Genomic DNA, 21507 nt, shown 5'->3' on the forward strand with positions numbered 1-21507 from the left:
ATGTCTATAGCTTTTGTTTATGCCTCTCAAACACTGTATGATAGGGCTATTAATCAAGGTATTTTATTTTCACTGATAGTATAATCCTTGAGTACAAAGCAATGTTTTATAGATTTCTATATAATCCCACAATTTAGAGCTCTGCTTCTAATAGGGATTCAATAAATGTTTATTAAACATCTAACTGATACATTTGCTAAATTCCTAAACTAATACACAATCTGAATAATAAAGTTTAATGCTCTATGCCACATTTGCATTTTCATGATTTTTTTTTTTACTAAGAACATATAAAAACTATTCAATGGAATAGTTTCATAATATCATTAAGAATATGTTACAAAAACTATCCAATGCAAATATAAATTATGGTTATTAAGATTGAGAAATTTTAGTATCCATTAGATATCATTCATCAATTATAAACAATTTCCTATGTATTTTATACATACATGCAATATTTGAGGAAATGTTTTTATATCAAACATTATCTGTTTTGCAGTAGCCTGGTTGATCCAGAAATCAATGTGGTAACACTCTCTAGGCCAACTCACCTCTCACAATGATGTTGGTGGACTTTTTTGCAGGGTTTCCCACATTATTATTGGCGATGCAGCTGTAAGTACCAGCATCTTCTGAGGTGATGGCGGGTATGGTCAATGTTCCTCCATTCAAAACAGTCTTTTCAGGCAGAGTCCCAAAGGACCTGACCCAGGTGAGAGTGGGCGCAGGTTCTCCTCCTGTTGTAACACATACTAATGTTATGGCCTCTCCAGGATTTACAACTATAGGGTCATCCACCAAGAGTTTAATTGACGGAGATGCTAAAAGACATAAACAAACAAACAAACAAAAAATGCACTATTTAGATCTGTTACAACTGGAATTCCACAGCATGCTTTATATTTATTCAAACAATTAAAAAGACATACTCTTTTCCTTTGCCAAAATCTTATTGTATTAATGAAGTTTAAGCCAGATAAAATAGTTACTATATTAATTACATGGTAAAAACCTGTAGAAGTGTATTAAGAATATTACATATATAGAGAGGCATTATAATTTGTGTATTCTGAGATTATTGTTCCGAAATCAGGATGACGAGGAGGATTAAAGTTTTTAAACAAAAATCCCTTTCCCTTTGAATGCTGACAATCACCATTTGCTTCTTTCCTTCCAGGTATAAGTATTGCAGCTGTTTAGTCCTTGTATTTTCATGGTAGGGATTGTCAATTATTTAATTTTTGGATCACTCTGAGGTGAAATGATACACTTCTGTACCTGAACACAATGGAGTAAGAGATAAAGGCATAGATCATTCTAGTCTTTTATTAAGCTATGGGCCTAGTTTTTGATCTTGAAAGGCATAACAAAACTATCTAATTCCAATGCAGTCTCCATACTTCATCTCTCACCTCTCCATTCACAAAAGATCTAGACAGTGGGTTCTCATCACCACTGCTTTAAAACAAATGAGAGCTCAAACATAGTCACCAAACTGTGCCTCCTAACCACTCGAATGTTTAGTTTAAAATAATCTCCCCAGTAAGAATAGTCATTTGCAATCTTTCAGGTTAAAAAATGCAAAGATAAAATATCCATTCAAAAAAATGCTGTGTTAGACTTTTCATCAAACACTCAAAATAGAAACAACCCAAAAAATATATATGTTCACAGACAGCACTTTTCTGCTTACATTGCAGTGCTGGTCTCCAACAATGCATCCCTAAAGAAAAACAGGGGGATGCTGTATGCTGGTATTTAATCTCACATATTCAGAGATATTTTATGCCAAAGTCAAAACTATATTGTATGAAATAAATCCATATGAGAAACGCTTAACCTGTTCAATTGTATTATGTGATTTTTTTTTTCTATTAACTTCAGCTTAGACTTGGAGAGTGTTTTTCTCAGAATAAAAGGTAAATTCTTGTGTGGCCTGATATTCATCTTCCTTGTTAAAACAAAACAAAACAAAACAAAACAAAACAAAACAAAAAAGGAGAGCAAGAAAACAATCCCCTGTTATTATCATGGTTCTGTGGGACAGGCACGGTTTGTCTGGATGACATTTTTAAATATAATTTTTGCATGTTGGTCCTTCCAACATGATTTTAAGTAATATGGAAGTTTTCAAAGTATCTTAATAGCCCTCGTGAGGTGTTGACTTTAAATTATAAAGATTTATGACTAAAATTAGAAAATGTACATAGTGAAAAGAATATGCAAAAGGCACTCATTTAGTAGAAAAGAGCATTCTCTGAAGAGTTAAGGTTGTTAAGCTGACAAGAGATATTACTATTTAAATATTTTGAAAACAGATATTATATTTATTGATATATTGCCACAAAAAAGTAAAAGATCTCCCTATAGCCTAACTGAACCTTATTTATACTATAAACTCTTACAAATGGATTTAGTTAAAATATAATTCTAAAGATTCCAAATTTTATATCATGTTAACCAAGCTCATTTGTTTTACACCATGTTTTAGTAAAATTAAAAGTCCCAAGGCTTAGGCACCATTAAGAACATATGTTTGGACTATAGAAACATACAATGGTGATATTAACTCATGAAATATTTGTCCCTGAAATTGAATTGTACAAGAAGAATTGTTTTTCTATTAGACAGATAATATTTAAAGGAAAAAGCTCAAGAAAATTCCAAAGCTAAAACAATAATACATACATAACAAAACCATTGTTCTACCTCTAATGTACTATGCAGAACTATATTCACAGTCATATTTTTAAAAATCCTCTTTTCCAAAATGGAACTGAAAAAAGAATATTGTCCAACCTTTTTTATTGAAGATGGCATTCATTTTTCTGATTATCGCTGATATTAAAAATACCCCAGGGGCACCTGGGTGGCTTAGTCACTTAAGTGCCTGACTCTATTTTCGTTCAGCTTATGATATCAGGTTCATGAAATCGAGCCCTACATTGGGCTCTGTGCTGGGTATGGAGACCGCTTGAGATTCTCTCCCTCCCTCTGCCCATCCCCCCAACTTGTTCTCTCTAATTCAACATTCTCATAGGGCTTTTCAAAGCTCATGAGCAAAAATTATTACATCTATTTCATCATATACCTTGCAAATGAATGCTATTTTTTCTCAGTGTCCTTAAACTGTCCAACCATCCTGAGTATGCATTATAAGCTTCCTCTTTAGCACTTACATAGGTGTATAGGAAATGAGAATGAGAAATCTCATTGCATTAAATCATATAGGTAGCTGAGTGTTCAGTAAATGCCTATAACATGTGTTGGTCAGATTATTCTATCACTGTATCAGTATAAACATGTAAGACCACAGAGGTCATCAGTTTCCTTCTTAGTATGAGAAAAACACAGTGTCCTAAAACATACTGCAAGATCTAGACACCCATACATTCTTCACAGCAACATGTACGAGAGAGAGATTACTATTCTAAACTCTTTGTTAAGTGATAAAGAAATTAAACACAAATGTTGAAAAGGGGACAAGAGTAACACTGAATGGAGAGAAAGTCCTTAAAAGAATACTGAATGTGGAACCTGTCAAAAGAAACCGCAGTAAACTCTACAACATGCTAAGAGGAGAAGACAGGGATTTCCCAATGTCTTCTAGGATATCCTTCCATGTATCTGCGATCAATAGCTGGTTATGTGAAAATAATGTGATAAGAAGAAAGAAAGAATAAGGAATGAATGGGTGGTGAATGGAGGCAACATTATCCATCGGGAGATAGGCACAAACTGAAATGAATAAAAACACAGTATGAGTTGAAGGAAGGGGGTAAAAATATACATGATTAACTTCCCACTTCTGTTCTATGGCCCCACAATTTTTAAACTAAAAAATATAAAGATGACAGACCAACCAAGTCAAGCTTCTATGTGGTGAGACATAACTTAAGCTATGCTTATAGACTCAAGGAATAGAAAAAAGTTTCTCTCAAAAGAACTACTCACTTCACTGAGATGCAGAAACCACCATCTTTTCACAAATTTCATTGAAATCCATTTTCAATACACATTTCATTGAAATACAGGTTGCAGTGACCACGTCACATAATAAAAATGAGCATATTTTAGAAGTCGATTTGAAGACTGAAAATAATCTATACATTTAGTTGGGATACCATTCAAATATGATCATTGTTGATATATTGATCGATTCTCATGAAGTCCAGGAATGACATCATTTTGAGGAATTCTGTTTAAACAATGCTCCAGGATATGGCAACATTTGAAACAGTATTCATAAATAATCTCTAATTCAGGAGAGAGGCTTTGCTACAGATATCGAAACCAAAATGCATTTTTCATTATGTTAATACTCACACACTGGATATTTCTGGAAATGATTGAGAACACAGAGTAAGTATGCTCCTTCATGGAAATTTACAGAAACGTCTCCTAGAAGAGACTTAGTTGATAATGCCAAACTGGGTTGGCACAACATTTTTTGTTTTATCATTTTTGTTGTTGTTGCTGCTGCTGCTGTTAAGAAGGAATGTTTTTAGGTGTGTTGCTTATTTCCCGAGCAAAACAAATTTCAACACATTCTTTCATTCAATAAGTATTTATTGACCACCTACTATGTATTTAGTCCCTGTGATAGGCGCTTGAGATGTACTGGTGGAAAAAAAAAAAAAAAACAGTCAAAGAATCCCTGCATTCAGAAGCTCACATCCTAGAAGGAAGAGAATCAGCCCTTTTCCCATGACTCCTTAAGTGATTTCATATATTTATATCACCTGCCTATTCTTTGAAGTCATGTGCATTTATGATCCCTGATCAAGATGCTTATGCCACATGAGCAAAATGAGTATAGAAATTTGCCAAAAGATATTCATTATAAAACGAAACATTACAAAATGGAACAAATGTTATTTACATTTGATTCTAATCATTGAACAAGATAAAATGGAAAAATTAGAAATGAAACTTGTTTTCTTTTTTTAGATTCTTTTAAAAATAATTTTTAATTTATTTATTGACAGAGAGAGTGAGAGAGGGAACACAAGCAGGGGGAGTGGGAGAGGGAGAAGCAGGCTTCCCACTCAGCAGAGAGCCAGATAAGGGGCTTAATCCCAGTACCCCGGGATCATGACCTGAGCGGAAGGTAGATGTTTAATGACTGAGCCACCCGGGTTCCCAGGAACTTGTGTTCTAAGGTGAGCAAAAGACAATGAAGTCAAAAGCTTTATTTTAGTCAATAAGCTATGTCAATAGTTGGGATACTAATACTTAATGGCCTGACATGTCTTCATAAACTTTCGGAAACATGATGAAAAAGAACTTTAAAACCACATATATCTCACCCCTTCAGTCAATAAAACCTAACTAATCTTGCCAAAATGTGAAATATTGGGAAATTTGGTCTCATTCAAGTTTAGAAGAATGAGAGCACTCATCTGCTGCTGCAGCCGAATCCCAGAAGGTCGTCACTCATGGAGAGAAATCCAAGCTTAAAAATACTTCCAAGTAAGAAATTTGCTGTCCAAAGAATTTTCTTGTTCCTTATAGAAGATACGAGGTGCTGAAGAGTACTGCCAGTTTGAAAAGTGTCCTCTTCACGAGATCAGTAGAGCATGAATTCACTATACCTGCTGCCTGGAATTCTCTTCCTGTGCTTATGCACCTGGCAAACCAGTGGTCAAGTGCTTTACCATGCTCAAATGTCAGTATCAATTCCTCACTGGACTCCTAGTTTTCTTGTCTAAGCCAGTTGAGTTATTTCCTCTTTGTATGACCATAGTTGTTTATAGTAACCATCCCTCATGCCCCACTATGACAATTAGAGCTATTACCCCTACCCTTCCACTGTGAGATATTTAGGAATAGGATATGAGGGTGAGAAGGGTGATTTTTTTCATGTTTGTATCAACATCAACCAGAAAAGGATCTCATGAAGAATTAAGTGCTCAAGAATGTCTCATTAAATAAAAGAATGTTAAATGTAAAGTTTAGAGAACAAGATGCTCAACATCACTGATTATCAGGTAGCTGCAAATCAAAACCACAATAAAACATCATATCACAGGGTGGCAAAAAAAAAAAAAAAAGAGAGAGAGAGAAAAGGGATAACAAGTGTTTTGGAGGATCTGGAAGAAATGGAGCTCTCACATTACTGTTGGTGGGATTGCAAATTGGTACAGCTCCTATGGAAAACAGTATGGATGTTCCTCAAAAAACTAAAAATAGAAATACTATATGATCCTGTAATCCCCCTATTGGGTATTAACCCACAAAAAGCAAAAACACTAATTTGAAAATGTATATGCACCCCTATGTTGGTTGCATCATTATTTACAATAGCCAAGATAACCTAAGTGTCTATCGTTAGACAACCAGATAAGGAAGTTGTGATATTAATGGAACATTACACAGCCATAAAAAAGATAAGACTGTACCATTTGGGATAACATAGATGTACCTACAGGGTATTATGTGAAGTAAAATAAGTCAGACTGAGAAAGACAAATACCACATGATTTCACTCCTATGTGGAATTTAAAACCAAAACCAAACCAAATGAATAAACAAACAAAAAGGAGAATCAGACTCAAAATACAGAGGGGAAAAAAGTGACTTTTTTTTCCATACAAAGGGAGGTGGGTAGAAGTATGGGCAAAATGGGTAAAGGGAAGTGGAAGATACAGGCTACCAGTTATGGAATGAATAAGTCACAAGAATAAAAGGCACAGAACAAGAAATATAGCCAGTGATATTGTAATAGTGAGGTACGATAACAGATGGTAGCTACATTTGTGGTAACATATAAATCTGTCAAATCATTATGCTGTATACCTGAAACTATGGTAACATTGTGTGTCAACTATATTCAAATAAAAATTACAATGAAAATTAAGATTAGAGAATAGAAACTTCCCTTAAGTCCCAACTATTCATTATAAAATTAACAACAACAACAAAAATAACAATAACATGAAAGAATGCAACATACGACTCGAAATTTCTGAGTCATTCATCAAAAAATACTAGTTATAAAGACCTGCCAGTACTTTCATTGTTCAATCCATCTAAACTAACCATACTTTATATTACTAACAAGGTGATGACAAGGAATTGCACTATCAAAATTTAGTATACCACTCACATAAAATGAATATAGCATATTATTTATACTTTTTTATACTTAACTCTTTGCGCAGCTATGACACATTCACTACTATTAATAAACTATATGATTAAGCCAAATTATATCCCTGAAACTGAAATAAAGGAAGCGTGACCTTTGTCATAAGAGGACAGTATATAGATAATCCAATATGGGCCTAAAAAATCAGTCAGGCTGTAAGCCTTTACTGTGAGAGTGATACAGTGAAGCAGCAGAACAGATAAAGACGTCTCCTCCTAGACCATCTGGTGTGGATCTCACAGCTATACTGCTGAAGCCTCACCAGAGCAGCAAAGCAAACAAAACAATAATTCTGTTCTGGATACCACAGCTGCTGAGATGGGGGAAGCTGGTATTTCTATAACCAGTAATATAACACAGAGGGATTCATGCAAAGAGGCACTCTCTTACTGGTTATTCTCTTGCTGATCTGATAAAGATTAATTCTTTCCTTTTATTATCCAGCCTGAGGACACCATATTATACTGCTCCATTCTGAATCATTTTATGATTCTATAACTTTATCCTATAGTTACTCTGGCTAAGATTGGCTCCTAGCTAATCTTGAAGAATAATGCTGAATAGATTTAACTCTGCCAGACCTCTGTATGCCCCTCCAAATATCCAGGGGATACTCTTAAATAATTCCTACAGGACTGCCGAGACCAAATTTCTATCTAGATTAGGAAAACACCTGGGCATATAGTCTCCTAACCTTATGATACATCTTATTCAGGTTATTCAAATAACTAAATTGGCTCCAAGATACAGCAAAGATTAGATGGACAGAATTACAACCTTTAATATGCGCCAGACCCTCTTAAAAAACCTTTATATATATGACCTATTTAATTATATGAGGTAGGGGGCACCTGGGTGGCTTAGTGAGCCTTCAGCTTAGGTCATGATCCCAGGGTCCTGGGATCAAGCCCCGCATCCGGCTCTCTGCTCTGCAAGCAGCCTGTTTCCTCCTCTCTCTTTGCCTGCCTCTCTGCCTACTTGTGATCTCTGGTCTGTCAAATAAATAAATAAAATTTTAATTGTACGAGGTAGGTACTACTATTATCCATTTTAGTTATTACCAATCTGGGAAATAGTTTAGATAACTTGCGCAAGGTGACACAGGTAGTGAATTGTGGAGCTGGGGTTCTAATTTAGGCAGTCTGGCTTGAGATGAAGATAAATCATTGTAGATAAACTCCAGAGTGAAATGAACAAAGTTGATAATTTCAAAGTTCTAACTGAATTCTTAATGATATTTATGCCAGAAGATGACTTATAGCAGCCTAACAGAAAGAGGAGGTAATATTAGTATCATCCACTACTACATTATAAAAACAAGGGCTGGGCAAAAACAAACGTGATTTGCTAGTCAGACTACCAGAAGTTGTCTACCATTCAGAATATAAGGCAAAAAGGACTTGTGAACCACCTAAGTCATAATTATAAAGCTTAAATTCTGAAGTGTTTTTGGAAAAGGCTCTTGGGCCATTGCTCAGAGTGTGATTATTCCTAACATGTTTATACATAACTAAAATGGAATCAGCAATTTAAATTCTCAGATTTCAAGAGGTTAGGAGAAGGAAGTTAAACACGGAAAGGCTTCTCAAGATGGGAAAACAACAGTGATAGTTGACAATCTACCAGCAAGAAAAGAGAAAGTTTGAAACAAGTGCATTATTCCATGGCATAGTAAGTATGGTCACAAAGATAAACCACGCCTCCATCTATTTCAACTATTTTTCCAAAAATGCCCAAATAGGAAGGTATAATTTTAAAAAGCAAGAAAAGAAGTAATACATCCATATATTTAGATGTTAGCAAGGCGCAGATAGAGAAATATTTTTGCTGATGCTTCTAAAGTTTGCTATGAAATACTACTTCATGAAAGACAAATGTGGTCATATTTTGGCTGAATACAATAGTCGAACAAAATTCAGTAAAAAAATCAAATCATGCAAATCATACATATATTCATACATAACACACTTAAGCATTAAAACAGGTACTTACTTTGAAGATTTTATTTATCCATTTGACAGAGATCACAAGTAGTCAGAGAGACAGGCAGAGAGAGAGAGAGGAAGGGAAGCAGGCTCCCGGCCAAGCAGAGAGCCCGATGTGGGGCTCGATCCCAGGACCCTGAGGTCAAGACCTGAGCGGAAGGCAGAGGCTTAACCCACTGAGCCACCCAGGGGCCCCCAAGTTAATTACTTTGGATTTTTGAAAGTGGTTTTACAAAACAGACTGTCATATCATGATTGCCTGAATTGGGTGACACCCAGATTAGTAGTCTCATGAGTTCCTCAGCTCCTTAGCACGCATCTGTTTCCAACCTTACAGCTGGAATTTCTTTTCCAGCCTTCAATGGACATGTATGCATTTGAAAATGTTGGAATTAGGCATTTTATGCTAGTAGGTGAGGGTGCCTTAATGAATTGAGACCTGCCCTGGGAAACTCTAGAATTGTGCAGATTTTGTTTTATAAAGGGCTAAGAATGTTTTTAGGAGCCGCTGGCTTTCAAGTGCAGATATATTAAGCATTTTTCTTACTATTACATTTCTATTGATATTCATTTCCCAAAGTTCATTAAGTGAAAAAGGAAAAAGGAAGGCTTAACAAGAATCAGAGCATAATCTGTTAAAAATAAGTGTACTGGAGTAGAGAAATTTGATTTCAAATCTTGTGTGTGATTAGGAACCATTTTATTGGACTGAATTACAAAGCCATACAACTGTGGTTTACACTGGAGGAAATGACAGTTTTAAACTACAGGCCTTGTAGGAGGTGTCACTACGGTATCATGTTGACATACTGTAAATAGTAACTGCTGCTTAACACTGTCATTATAGATCTAATTCCAACGAGAGTCAATTCAAGTCTAACCATTAAACTAGCTACACTTCTTATCTTGGGATTTCAGACACTCAGAGAATATTTAAATATATTGCTGCCATGTTCTAGGACAATGCTGCTACACGATAAGGGAGGTATTTATTTTTTGAATAAGATAATACTGTAATGTAGCATGTGTAGAAGAACTAAATAAGCTGCACAAAATGGAATGTTGCTTAAGGAAAGATTAAAAGCCAATAAAACCTTTTTAATACTATTTTAATACGAGAGATAAAACATTGACTGAATCACCTCTGAATTCAATTCCTCTCTATGTATAAGAAATGTACATAGAAATGTCCTGCCAATATTTTATTTCTCAAAGTTACTAGAAATACAGCTTTTACATTTAGATATTTTCACTATAGATTTCACTAAACCTGCATTTTCCCAATCTACATGATTACTAGGCTACTGAAATTATCTTTTCAGAGAATACAAATACCATTTGTATTTGTATACATTGTATTTGTATACATTGTATTTGTACCATTTGTTTTCAATGTTGAATGATTTTTTGATTTTCTTCAAGTTCTTAATATTGATATGTATTGATTTGCCTATTTAATTCTTCAGCAACTTGAAAATTAAATCCATATTAAATTGACTTTGGATCTGTTTATCTATAATAATATTTTCTATACCTATATTCATATTTAACATTTTGCTCAGACACATAAGACAATGTTTAACATGCTGACTACTGTATATTCAGTGAATTTTCAGCTTCCCTGAAAATTAGAATCATATTTCTGTATGGCCCACAGAGTCATAATACTGTATGGTTATCACACCAGATTGCTTTTTACTTACAATTGCAAAAGGAAAAAGACATGAATATTACAATTTTTTATCAGATTGAGCTAAAGGTTAAGTTGAAAGATAAAGTTGAAAGATATGCAATGAGGCAAGACTAGAGTTTTTAAATATTTCTGATCAACATCAAGAGAATTAGAAAGATACAGAGAATTGGAGTTTATCCTCTTTTCCTCCTTTTTGTTCCCTCTAAGCAAGTGTCTTAGTAGATTTAATCCCAGAGAAATTTAACAAGAATCCATCTTACACTGCTCATTTTCCCAGTAGTTTTGTTCATTTATTTCCTGTGGTGCCTATTTTTTTTTCCTCCTCGCTTATGTGACAATCGTTTTGAAGGAATTTCTTACCTATTGTTACCTGTTAAGTCAAACTATCTGGAACTGCCTGCATTTTACCATGTAAGAACTAAAGACTTCTTAGTAAAACAAAGCAAACTTGGGTCACTGGATTTTGCTGGAGAGACAGAACACTCCCTAGAAGTGCTTTCCTTGGCTAACTTAAAATCCCACATCTTGCTAGGTTGAGCACAATGCTGTAATGCCAAACCAAAGTAAAAACGTAAGGAGCAGCTTCATACAACTGGCACATCTTTTTATGCCAAAAACTTTATACCTGGTTTCTTGAAAGCCCCTGTTCTTGTCATATCAGGATATTGGGTGGCATTAAAAAAACAAGAGGCCAAGACCATCAGCAATAAATTCCTATTATACAATGGGTCTATCAGCAATCAATACTGCTGACTTCACGGCACATTCACTGGATTAGTGTGTGACTGAAAGACGCAGTCAATAAAATGCTTGAGTAGTACAGGGTGTGATGCTTTAGAAATAACTGCTACAATAGCAAACCAAAAGTACATGTTATGTCTGGACTTAGAATCAAAAGATTGATGTTAATGCATTTCTGATACTCTGCTTGTCTATCATTTCCCATTTACCAGTCTTCTCTCTGCTTCCAGTCTCTGCAACAATACACTAGACACCCTACTCCTACCGTATAAACTACTACAGCGTCACCATCTTTCTCTGTCTCTTTCTCTCTTCGTCCCCCTCTCTCTCATGTTTCATTAAAATTCTTCAGGAACCAATGGGAACCTTTTAAGTTATGGCCAGTTGTGGCTTCCATGACCCTATGATGGTAAAAGTGACCACAAGGCTACAACTTTTAGCCACAACACAGAGCCTTAAATCGTATGAGTAATGTGGCTAATCTCATTTAAACTTCCCAAAATGTATAACAAGTTAAAAATGAAATTGATGCTTTTAAATGCCTTGGAGTTTGAGGGAAAAGAGTAGCCAGGGATGCATCCTGTCTTGAGGGGCATTAAAGCCTCCCTGCCAGTGATTTTTTTTGTTTTGTACAAGTAATATTAAAAGCACAATATTTGCAAAGATTCCCTCAAAGAGGTGCATTCGGTTCAGAAATTATTAGTTTCACTTTTTCCTGCAGAGTAATGTAAGCCCCACATATGAAAGGACAACAGCACAATGAAGTATTAATATTCTTAAAGCCTTAACCTTTCTTGCCTGGACCTTAGGGCTCAAGAGTACGTGTGTGTGTGGAGGCTGCATTTACTTCTTTGCAGCTACCTCATTTCATCTAAGTTTTTATTGTTGTTGATGTTATCTTGCTTAATAAAAATGAAATTTTAGAGTGAATGGTGTCTTCTCATCTACCTGAAACCCACCTCAGAGACCACTATCATTATGACTGAGCAAAAATGCAAGTTCAAAGAGTCGTCAGAATTGTTCACAGTGGTGCAGAGTGGGGAGGGAAAGCCAGGATCCACCCAGGTCTTCTCACTGAAGTTTCTCTATATAGAGTCGCTTAAACCTCTGCATGCACCAGCATTAACGACTGTCATGAAGACTAGTATCTTGTACGGAGGAAGGCTGTATGCTGAATTAGATCACTGGTTTGCCTGGGTTTATAGGATTTTCCAGGACTGGGACTTCCACTGAGTCTAGGACAAACAGGGATGATTGACAACCTGAAAGGTGACTACCTGATATAACCAATTCAAGACCAAGGTGAATAAATAATAGGATAAGGTACATGCACTAATGGAAATTATTGCATTTTCATCATGACAGCCAGTAATCTATAAATTCAAATGTTTCAGTAAATGATCATGGAGGTATCTGTATCACAAATTCTGTATCACAAATTATGAGTTGCAAACTCAAAAACCATGTAACAAGTCTAAAATGCATTTCTAGCAATTTAATTAATATTTATAATCATGTACTTTTGGGGGGGTTTCACTAGAACAAAAGAATCTTAAGAAGTCCTAAGCCATGGTCCACAAATCCATAATCTAGAATTAAATCTAGAATTAAAATAAAAAATAAAATTAAAAAATTAATTATTCTCAGAGATTTAGGAATCCTCTTACATCATTTTGGCATATCTTCACTCAATTTTCTGAAAGAAATATTATAAAACACATGATTTGAACTTTTGTGGTCTTATAAGTAATTTTAAAATTGTTCAATTTAATTACAGCTTAACAGCCTATGAAGAATAGTAACTACTTATAGTTAGAACAATTTTACCAATGAATTATTCTAGATGTTCGCTAAAACACAAATTATTTGATATGCTCCAAAGTATTTGTGTTAAGTTGTGAGATAACATGTCAATAATTTACATGTCTTTCAATGAATATGACAGCATTTCCTTTCATTTGATTAAAAGTGTTTTTTATTATTCTTCTATTTTTAGACATCTACTGCATCTGGGTTATGAAAGCTTCTGGGAGAGTTGATAGTTGATGAGGGATATTTTATATAAGAACTCGTAGTCCCAGAATAACTCTGGATATAACTAACCTGAAAAATGCATTGCCAGGACAACAAAATACGCAAGTGTAGGGAGATCTCAGCAACATGCAAACTTCCTGTTATTATGGTAATAGGATTTTGGAAAATCTGGGTCACCTTGTTGCTCTGCAAACAGTCTCAGGAGGACCAAAGTTGAAACCCCATAATGACCACTGCTTCTGTCCCCAGATTCAGTGCTTACTTATCACCCATATTTTCACATTTCTAAAGATACATTAATGAGAATAGGGCATATATGTTTGATTACCTTAGGAAAAGATGAGCTCTTGGATTAAGAATCTGCTGTAAATCAACCCAATTGTAAGCTTTTTCAATTTTCCTTACATACCATTATCAATTTTTATTTCTGTTAAACATTTTTGCTAACAGTTTAGACAGACATATACCAGAATATGTGTTCGTTTCTATAGACTTTTCTGAGAAATGTTATTTAATTTATCCACCAGTAAAAGTAATTTTAAGAAGATTATGAACTTATTTCAAGATTAGTCATCAATGGTTGAAGCTGTACGCAATATCCTATCAAAAGTCTAAGATTCTTGTCATCATCTCATCACATTTACTGATGGTGCCACTTTATTCTTTCTTTGTATTAGCTAGGTTAACAACCCTACATTTTATATAGCTACTATATATTATATTTATCATGTTCCAGACACTTATTTTAAAAGTTTTTCATTTTATAGCATTTATAGTCTAAAAAACCAAATAAAGTGGGACTTTGTGTTATCCCCATTTTTAGGAGGGGAAAAATAAGTTTAGAGAAGCTAAATAAATCTCCAAGTTTAGAAAACCAAAAGTTGTATCTGAGGCTTTTGAATTTCAAAATCCATGCTAAAGAGTTATAGGAAAGGTCTCATTCTCTAATGACAGCCCATCAACAACATGTGTGTTCTGTTGGTGTATCTAGTAGTGAATACTGTCATTTAGAAAATCTGTATTATCTAAGATAAAAAAATCTACTAAGGAATTAATGTTCTCAATATATATTTGTGCATGAAATGATGATTCTTGGCTTTTTTAAATTTTTTTTTCCTTCTGTTTTATCTTCTGTAGCACATACTAACTTCTCCATCACAAAAAAAGAATGAGAAAAAAAAATGCATGGGTTCCATCCATGGATGGAACTAGAGCGTATCATGCTTACCGAAATAAGTCAAGCAGAGAAAGACAACTATCATATGATCTCCCTGATATGAGGAAGTGGTGATGCAACATGGGGGCTTAAGTGGGTAGGAGAAGAATAAATGAAACAAGATGGGATTGGGAGGGAGACAAACCATAAGTGACTCTTAATCTCACAAAACAAACTGAGGGTTGCTGGGGGGAGGGGGTTTGGGAGAAGGGGGTGGGGTTTTGGACATTGGGGAGGGTATGGGCTTTGGTGAGTGCTGTGAAGTGTGTAAACCTAGTGATTCACAGACCTGTACCCCTGGGGATAAAAATATATGTTTATAAAAAATAAAAAATTAATTAAAAAAATGCATGGGTTCACTGATGTATCATTTCTGATCCTATTTCAATATTTTGACCATGCTTTAAAAAATTCATGATAATACTATTACAAAAGTGATTTCTGTCCCTACCTAAAGTTTTATTTAACTTTTACTGTTGCTTCTTTATTATTCCTCCAAAGATAAAAATAACAGGTTGACAAAACAGTCTCATTAGAGTTATCTTTTTGACATACTACTAAAGAAAGTCTTTTCTCTCTAAATGGTAGATTCATTTTCTACCATTTCTACCAATCTATTTCTATATTTAACATAGATTATATATATAACATATATAATATAGATTGTATATATATATAACTTAGATTTTATATATATATAACATAGATTATAAACTAATTTCTACCATTTCTACCAACCTACTTCTACATTTAACACAGATTATAAACTTATACCTGAACTTTTATGTTATTTATTTTTTATTTTTTCAAAGATTTTATTTATTTATTTTGAGAGAGAGAGAGGAAATGAGTGATGGGGAGGGGCAGAGGAAGAGGGGAAGGAGTCTCCATGCCAAGCAGGCACCCTGTCTCTGGCTCTATCCCAGGGACCTGGGATCATGACTTGAGCCAAAGGCTGATGCTTAACTGACTGAGCCACCAAGGCACCCTAATACCTGAAATTTTAAAAGAAAATGAATTCCAAATGCAAAGCCCACTTTTCAGTCATTTAAAAGTATTATGGATTGAGAGGTGTGCCCGTAAGATTCTTATGTTCAACACCTAAACCTCAGTGTCACTGTATTTGGAGTTGGGGCCTTTAGGACATAATTCAGGTTAAAGGAGGTCAAAGGTGGGACTGTAATCTGATAGGGCTTGTGTCCTTATGAGAGGAGAAGAGACACTAGAGCTCTTGTTCATTCACTCTCTTGCTCTGTAAACCACAGATGAAAGATTACAGGGGGAAGACGGCATCTACAAGCCAGGAGAGAGGGGCTCACCAAAAATCAACTCTGACAGCACCTTACTCTTAGACTTCTAGCCTCTAGACTATGAAAACATAAATTTCTGCTGTTGAAGCCACCCAGTCTGTGGTGTTCCGTTATTGTAGGCCAAGCAAACTAGTCCAGGAAGTCACTGTATTTGCACTTTATATTTCTCACAAACTTGGTCTTTTCAAGTTATCACTGTTAGTGAAATACCATATCTACATTCTAATAAATGATGCTATTGATTTGGTAGATACTGGGGAGATCACCTAAAGGCAAGGCACTGCTATATCCATGCAGCTAAGAAAAATGCATGAGGTTAACACCCAGATGTACAGCAAAATGTCTACTGCCCCTTCCTTTGCACTTTAAATGACCATGTGACCAAATGTGTATGACAATGCCACTTTACAAAAGGAAGTTTTTATGTATTTTTATTTCATTATCTACAGCTATTCCTACCGAATTTTTATAACTGCAATATTATTTTATTTCTCATAACACCTAGATACACTAGTTTAATTCCCATAAACATAGGAGAAAACTACCACAAATAAATCACAATGTGCAAAAATTTTATATTGAGGTTTATTGCAACTTCTGGGCATTATTATATTACACTTTCGCTGTGGGTTCTATAAAATAAGAAGAATAGATAACAGTAGATATCTAACATAATAAACAGAGATGTCCCCTAACCCTCTACCTATTTTATGGTAATTTATTAACACAGATATAAGGGGAAAAAAATAGAAGGAAGAGAAAGAGGAAGAGGAGACAGGGACATAGGTTTTCCCTATTTATTTGGCCAGTAATACTTTTGCAATGACTTGGTTATTAAATTTAAGGAAGACATCTTAATCAAATAATTTTTATAAATGCTAAGTGTGAGTAGACTGAATCAAAGGACCTATATAATTAAGTAAAATTAGCCCCACCTGTCCAATTTATTTACAGAATGCATTACTCTCTCTCAAGCAATTATGTAATATCTTTTAATCCTAATATAAGTAAACTACTTAATTCTTATTTGCCTTTGAAATCATGAGACATCAACATATATAAGTACTTGAACTATATTAAAATAAATGAAATTTGTTTTATCATAATTTCTAAATTCCCTCAAGTTAGAAATATACATAATCTGAGAAACTTTAATATTGAATATTCAGTTACCATAATTATGATAATTTAAAATATATACCTATATTTAACAATATTCTAAATTTACAAAATATTTTAAAAATTTCCATCTATTTATTTGTCAGAGAGAGAGAGAAAGAGTATAAGCACAAGCAGGGTGAGAAGCAGGCAGAGGGAGAGCAGGGAGCCCAATGTCGGACTCCATCCCGGGATCCTGGGACCATGACCTGAGCCGAAGGCAGACATTTAACTAACTGAGCCACCCAGGTGTCCCTAAATTTACAAATTTTAAAGGTTTGTTTTAATGAACTAAGAAAAATACAGCTACATTGAGAATTTATCAATCAAGAGCTAACATTCTTTTTCTTCCAAATGTGAGTAGGAAAATAACCAAAACAACTTGGACCCTGCTACAACCTTATGACAATGAAGAAATAAACCTAAAGCTTCATGTATTATAAAATCGTTTCAGTTGTCATGATAAGTGCTAAGACAGCTAGGTTAGGTATGATAAATAATGACACTTCTGTGACATGAGATTTTTCACAGCATAACAAGCAATCAACAGGGGCCACCAAATGATTGGTTATTCCATGGCAGATGCAACTACAAGCTCTACTATAATATCAATCCATAGTAAGAAAGTTAAGAAAACATGTTATTGGTAAATCTACAGATGATACTTCATTTTAAAATGACACTAAACATGGCTTCTCTAAGTAGTTGTAAAAAATAGGCTTTTGTTTTAAAGATTATATTTATTTATTTAAGAGAGCAAGAAAGAGACAGAACAGGAACAGAGGGGAGAGGCAGAGGGAGAGGGAAAAGCAGGCTGCCCGCTGAGCAGGGCGCCTGATGCAGGGCTGGATCTCAGGACCCTGGGATCATGACCTGAGCCTAAGGCAGCCACTTAACGGCCAGGCACTTCCAAAATAGACTTATTTTTAACAAAAGTTCCAATTTACAAAGTAGAATGGGTTCACGGAAAACATTTTGATAATATAGACAGTATCTGTTTTCCAAAGTAATCATTTATGCTTATTTAAAGTGTGTACACTGCAGGTTATTCCCAGAAAGTCTAATTTAGCAGGTACAGAAAGAACCCAGAAAACTGTATTCCGTGATGCAATTGTTCTGCTGCAAAAACTTTTACAAAACTTTATTCACAGCAGACACTGTTTCCATCTTTATATGCCATGTCATTGGGCATTGTTCAAATCAGGTCAATAAACTGATTATATTTAAAAATTTTCCTTCACTCTAGAGTTGTGAAAATAAAATTTTGTTTGTAACAAAAATATATTTAATAGTCAATTATTTCATCTCCATTACAAAAATTATCTCCAAAGTTACCTTAAACATATTAATTAACAGATAAGAGTAATCAAACATATTATACTATTTATAATACATTCAACATTTTGCAACCAAGAGTTAAAAATATGGGAACTTTATGCCATTTAAAGATTCACAAGAGTGAAAACATCAAGAGTACCTGTCTCTGAGGCACCTGAGTGGCTCAGTTGGTTAAGCATCGTCTGCCTTTGGCTCAGGTCATGATCCCAGGGCCTGGGATCGAGCCCCATGTTGGGCTGCCTGCTCAGGGGAGAGTCTGCTTCTCCCTCTCCTCTGCCCACCACCCCTCACTCTACCTCCAGCTCTGTCTCTAATAAATAAATAAAATTATAAAAACAAACAAACAAACAAAAAAAACCTCTCACACCGATTATCCCAATGGTGACTCCTGATCTTTTTCCAGTGTTAGAAAGCAATGAACTAGCCTGTATGCACTTGTGTGTTAATAGGCCTGTTTGCAGGAAGATGAAGATGCTGAAAGTTTAAGTTAATCCCGGTGTAATTTGAGAGCTACCTCAATGACTTCACCTATTTGAAATGCACCAACTCTTTTAACCAGATGGGAAAAATGCTGAAGCAAACCAGGTTTGAATATGTAAAGCACCAGTCACATGACAGATTTGATTATAGTAATCGAAAAGTCAGACAAGGTCCTAAGCTTATTATTTTTAATCCAATTATTTACCATAACTCTAATGATCAATTTGCAGTGAACATGAATCTAAAATTTGCATGAGATAATTTATAAAAGAGAATGATAGTTTATTTTCTTGGTTCAGTCTAGGTACACAATACTTTAGCCTGAAAAATAAAGAACGGGACAGAAAGCTGAAAAGTTAAACAAAACATCTGTATTACAGAGTTCTGGTGCTCTCTCCACAGGACAGGGAGTCAAGTCTTTGTTTTCTGAGCTGGCAATTGTCAAAAATCACCTCAGAAACAAAGTCACCCAACTGTTTCATAAGACCTCAGGAACTGGAAACTCTATGACCTCTCATGGTAATCTCCTCCTTTCAGCTTTAGGTTAAGAAATGCTTATTTATTCCTAATAAAACTCTAGCCAAGATTTAGGTTCATTTTCTCTGGCTTCACAAAAATTTTGTGGATAGTAGCTAGTCAGTCTCCTATTTAAAATAATTCTTCACACTTTGGGATAAATTTTGTCTCCACTCGTTAGAAGCTGTGGGACATTGTGAAATAATAAAATATACATTCCTAGAGCAGAAAAAATGTTAAATATGATTTTATGGTACCTCTTAGTCTTTAAAGAATTTTTGTTTTTATTGATTTAGTTCATTCTCAAAACAATCTAATGAGGATACTTTAATCACCAAGGGTTAGTGGGTTATGTGTCAAATGATAAAGACATGATAAAACAAACAAACAAACAAAGAAAAATCCTCCTGTTTATAGCCCAGTAGTTATAAAGATAAACTGAAATAATAAACATGAAATACTTTTAAAAGTAATAAAGTACTGCTCAAGGGTAAGGTCCATAACATATGTAGTAATATACCAACTCCTTTGTTCTGACTCTTACTGTAATATGTTTACTCAACCCATAGGACTTCCATTTTATTTCTAATTTTTCTCCCTGGATCATGTGTATTGTAAAAATATATTAAAGAAACTAAGAAAAACAAAGATAATTATAATAATTCACCAAGTATTTCATGCCAAGAGCAACATAATCACCCCCAGTTCTTACATGCTAATCTCTGATATTTATTTCTCAACAGCTTTTTTCTTCTTTTTTTTTAAATGAAATGAGATTATTAACTTTTATAAGTCTAAGGTTCACTAAGATTTTATTTTTCTGTTATGTTGTTTCCCTCAAGTCTTTCTCATCCTTCTTGATAGAGTTTATTCTCATATCCCACATTCTTCTTTTACCTTCCACTAATGACTTTTACCTGGTGCTTAATAAAGCATTTCTCTAGTTTAAGGCAATTTACATTTTAGCCAATATTCCTAAGCCTATCAGTGCAGACCCATAGTAGGAACCCAGGAAGTCTCTGACGAATACATGAATGAATACATTTTTTAAATTATCTTTCAAAATTTTAACAACTCAGTGGAACCTGGGATGGTGAATCAACAGTTGAGCACACTTTTTTTTTCACCTTCCAATAAAGTCCTAGGTGAAAAGGACTTTAGGTGAAAAGGACTTTAGGTGAAAAGATGATCTTTTCATCAAATGACTAGCTCTTTGTTGGAAAACTGACAAAGCATGTGCCATGTGCTTTACGTATGTTAACTCACTAATTCTTGCCTACAACATTATGAATTTGTGAGGAAATTGAGGCAGAGTGTGAAGCAATTTGTTCAACCAGATCCAAGAGCTAATAAGTGGCAGAATCAAAATGTACACCCAGGCACATCAAACCCACACTATGCAAGGTTTTTGTTAATGAGAAAATTACTTTTAAAAACTATTTTAATAGCATTATTTGAAAGTAAAAAATTTACATTAATTGCTACTGAAAGTTTCTCAAAACCAGTTCAAATTCTATTTTATTAGAGTGATTATTTCCACACAATCATGCAAAAGACAGTCCATTCCCACGCTCTCTCCGTGCTCTTTCATTTAGCAATTCTTCCTTAATATGCTTGCAGTTATTCTGAGGTCTCTATTACTAAACACAGGCTAACTTAAGTCACAAGCTTACTAATGTTTTGACATTTTCTACAAAAATACTTTCCTAAAAACACCTACCTGAAATTACCAATTAATGTTCTTGACTTGAAACAGAGTAAGAGAGAGATTCTTTTTCTTAGCTTGGGAATCACAAAACACTTTTAGCAATTTAGACCATAAATTTTTATGTGAAGAATCTAATATTTCTCAGAATTTCTTTGAACACGTTATGGGTATGATT

At 34.5% G+C, this 21507-nt stretch overlaps 1 protein-coding gene across 1 annotated transcript in view; it reads right to left on the reverse strand.

Moving 5' to 3' along the window:
* The window catches only part of MDGA2 (MAM domain containing glycosylphosphatidylinositol anchor 2), an 863714-nt gene that overhangs the window by 296210 nt on the left and 545997 nt on the right, over positions 1 to 21507 (reverse strand). Inside the window, exon 6 of the mRNA XM_032344142.1 lies at positions 555 to 824. Coding sequence (XP_032200033.1) covers positions 555 to 824 — 270 coding nt within the window. The remainder of the gene's footprint in view (positions 1 to 554; positions 825 to 21507) is intronic.

Source organism: Mustela erminea, chromosome 5 (genome assembly GCF_009829155.1).
Source record: "Mustela erminea isolate mMusErm1 chromosome 5, mMusErm1.Pri, whole genome shotgun sequence".
NCBI classification, from domain to species: Eukaryota; Metazoa; Chordata; class Mammalia; order Carnivora; family Mustelidae; genus Mustela; species Mustela erminea.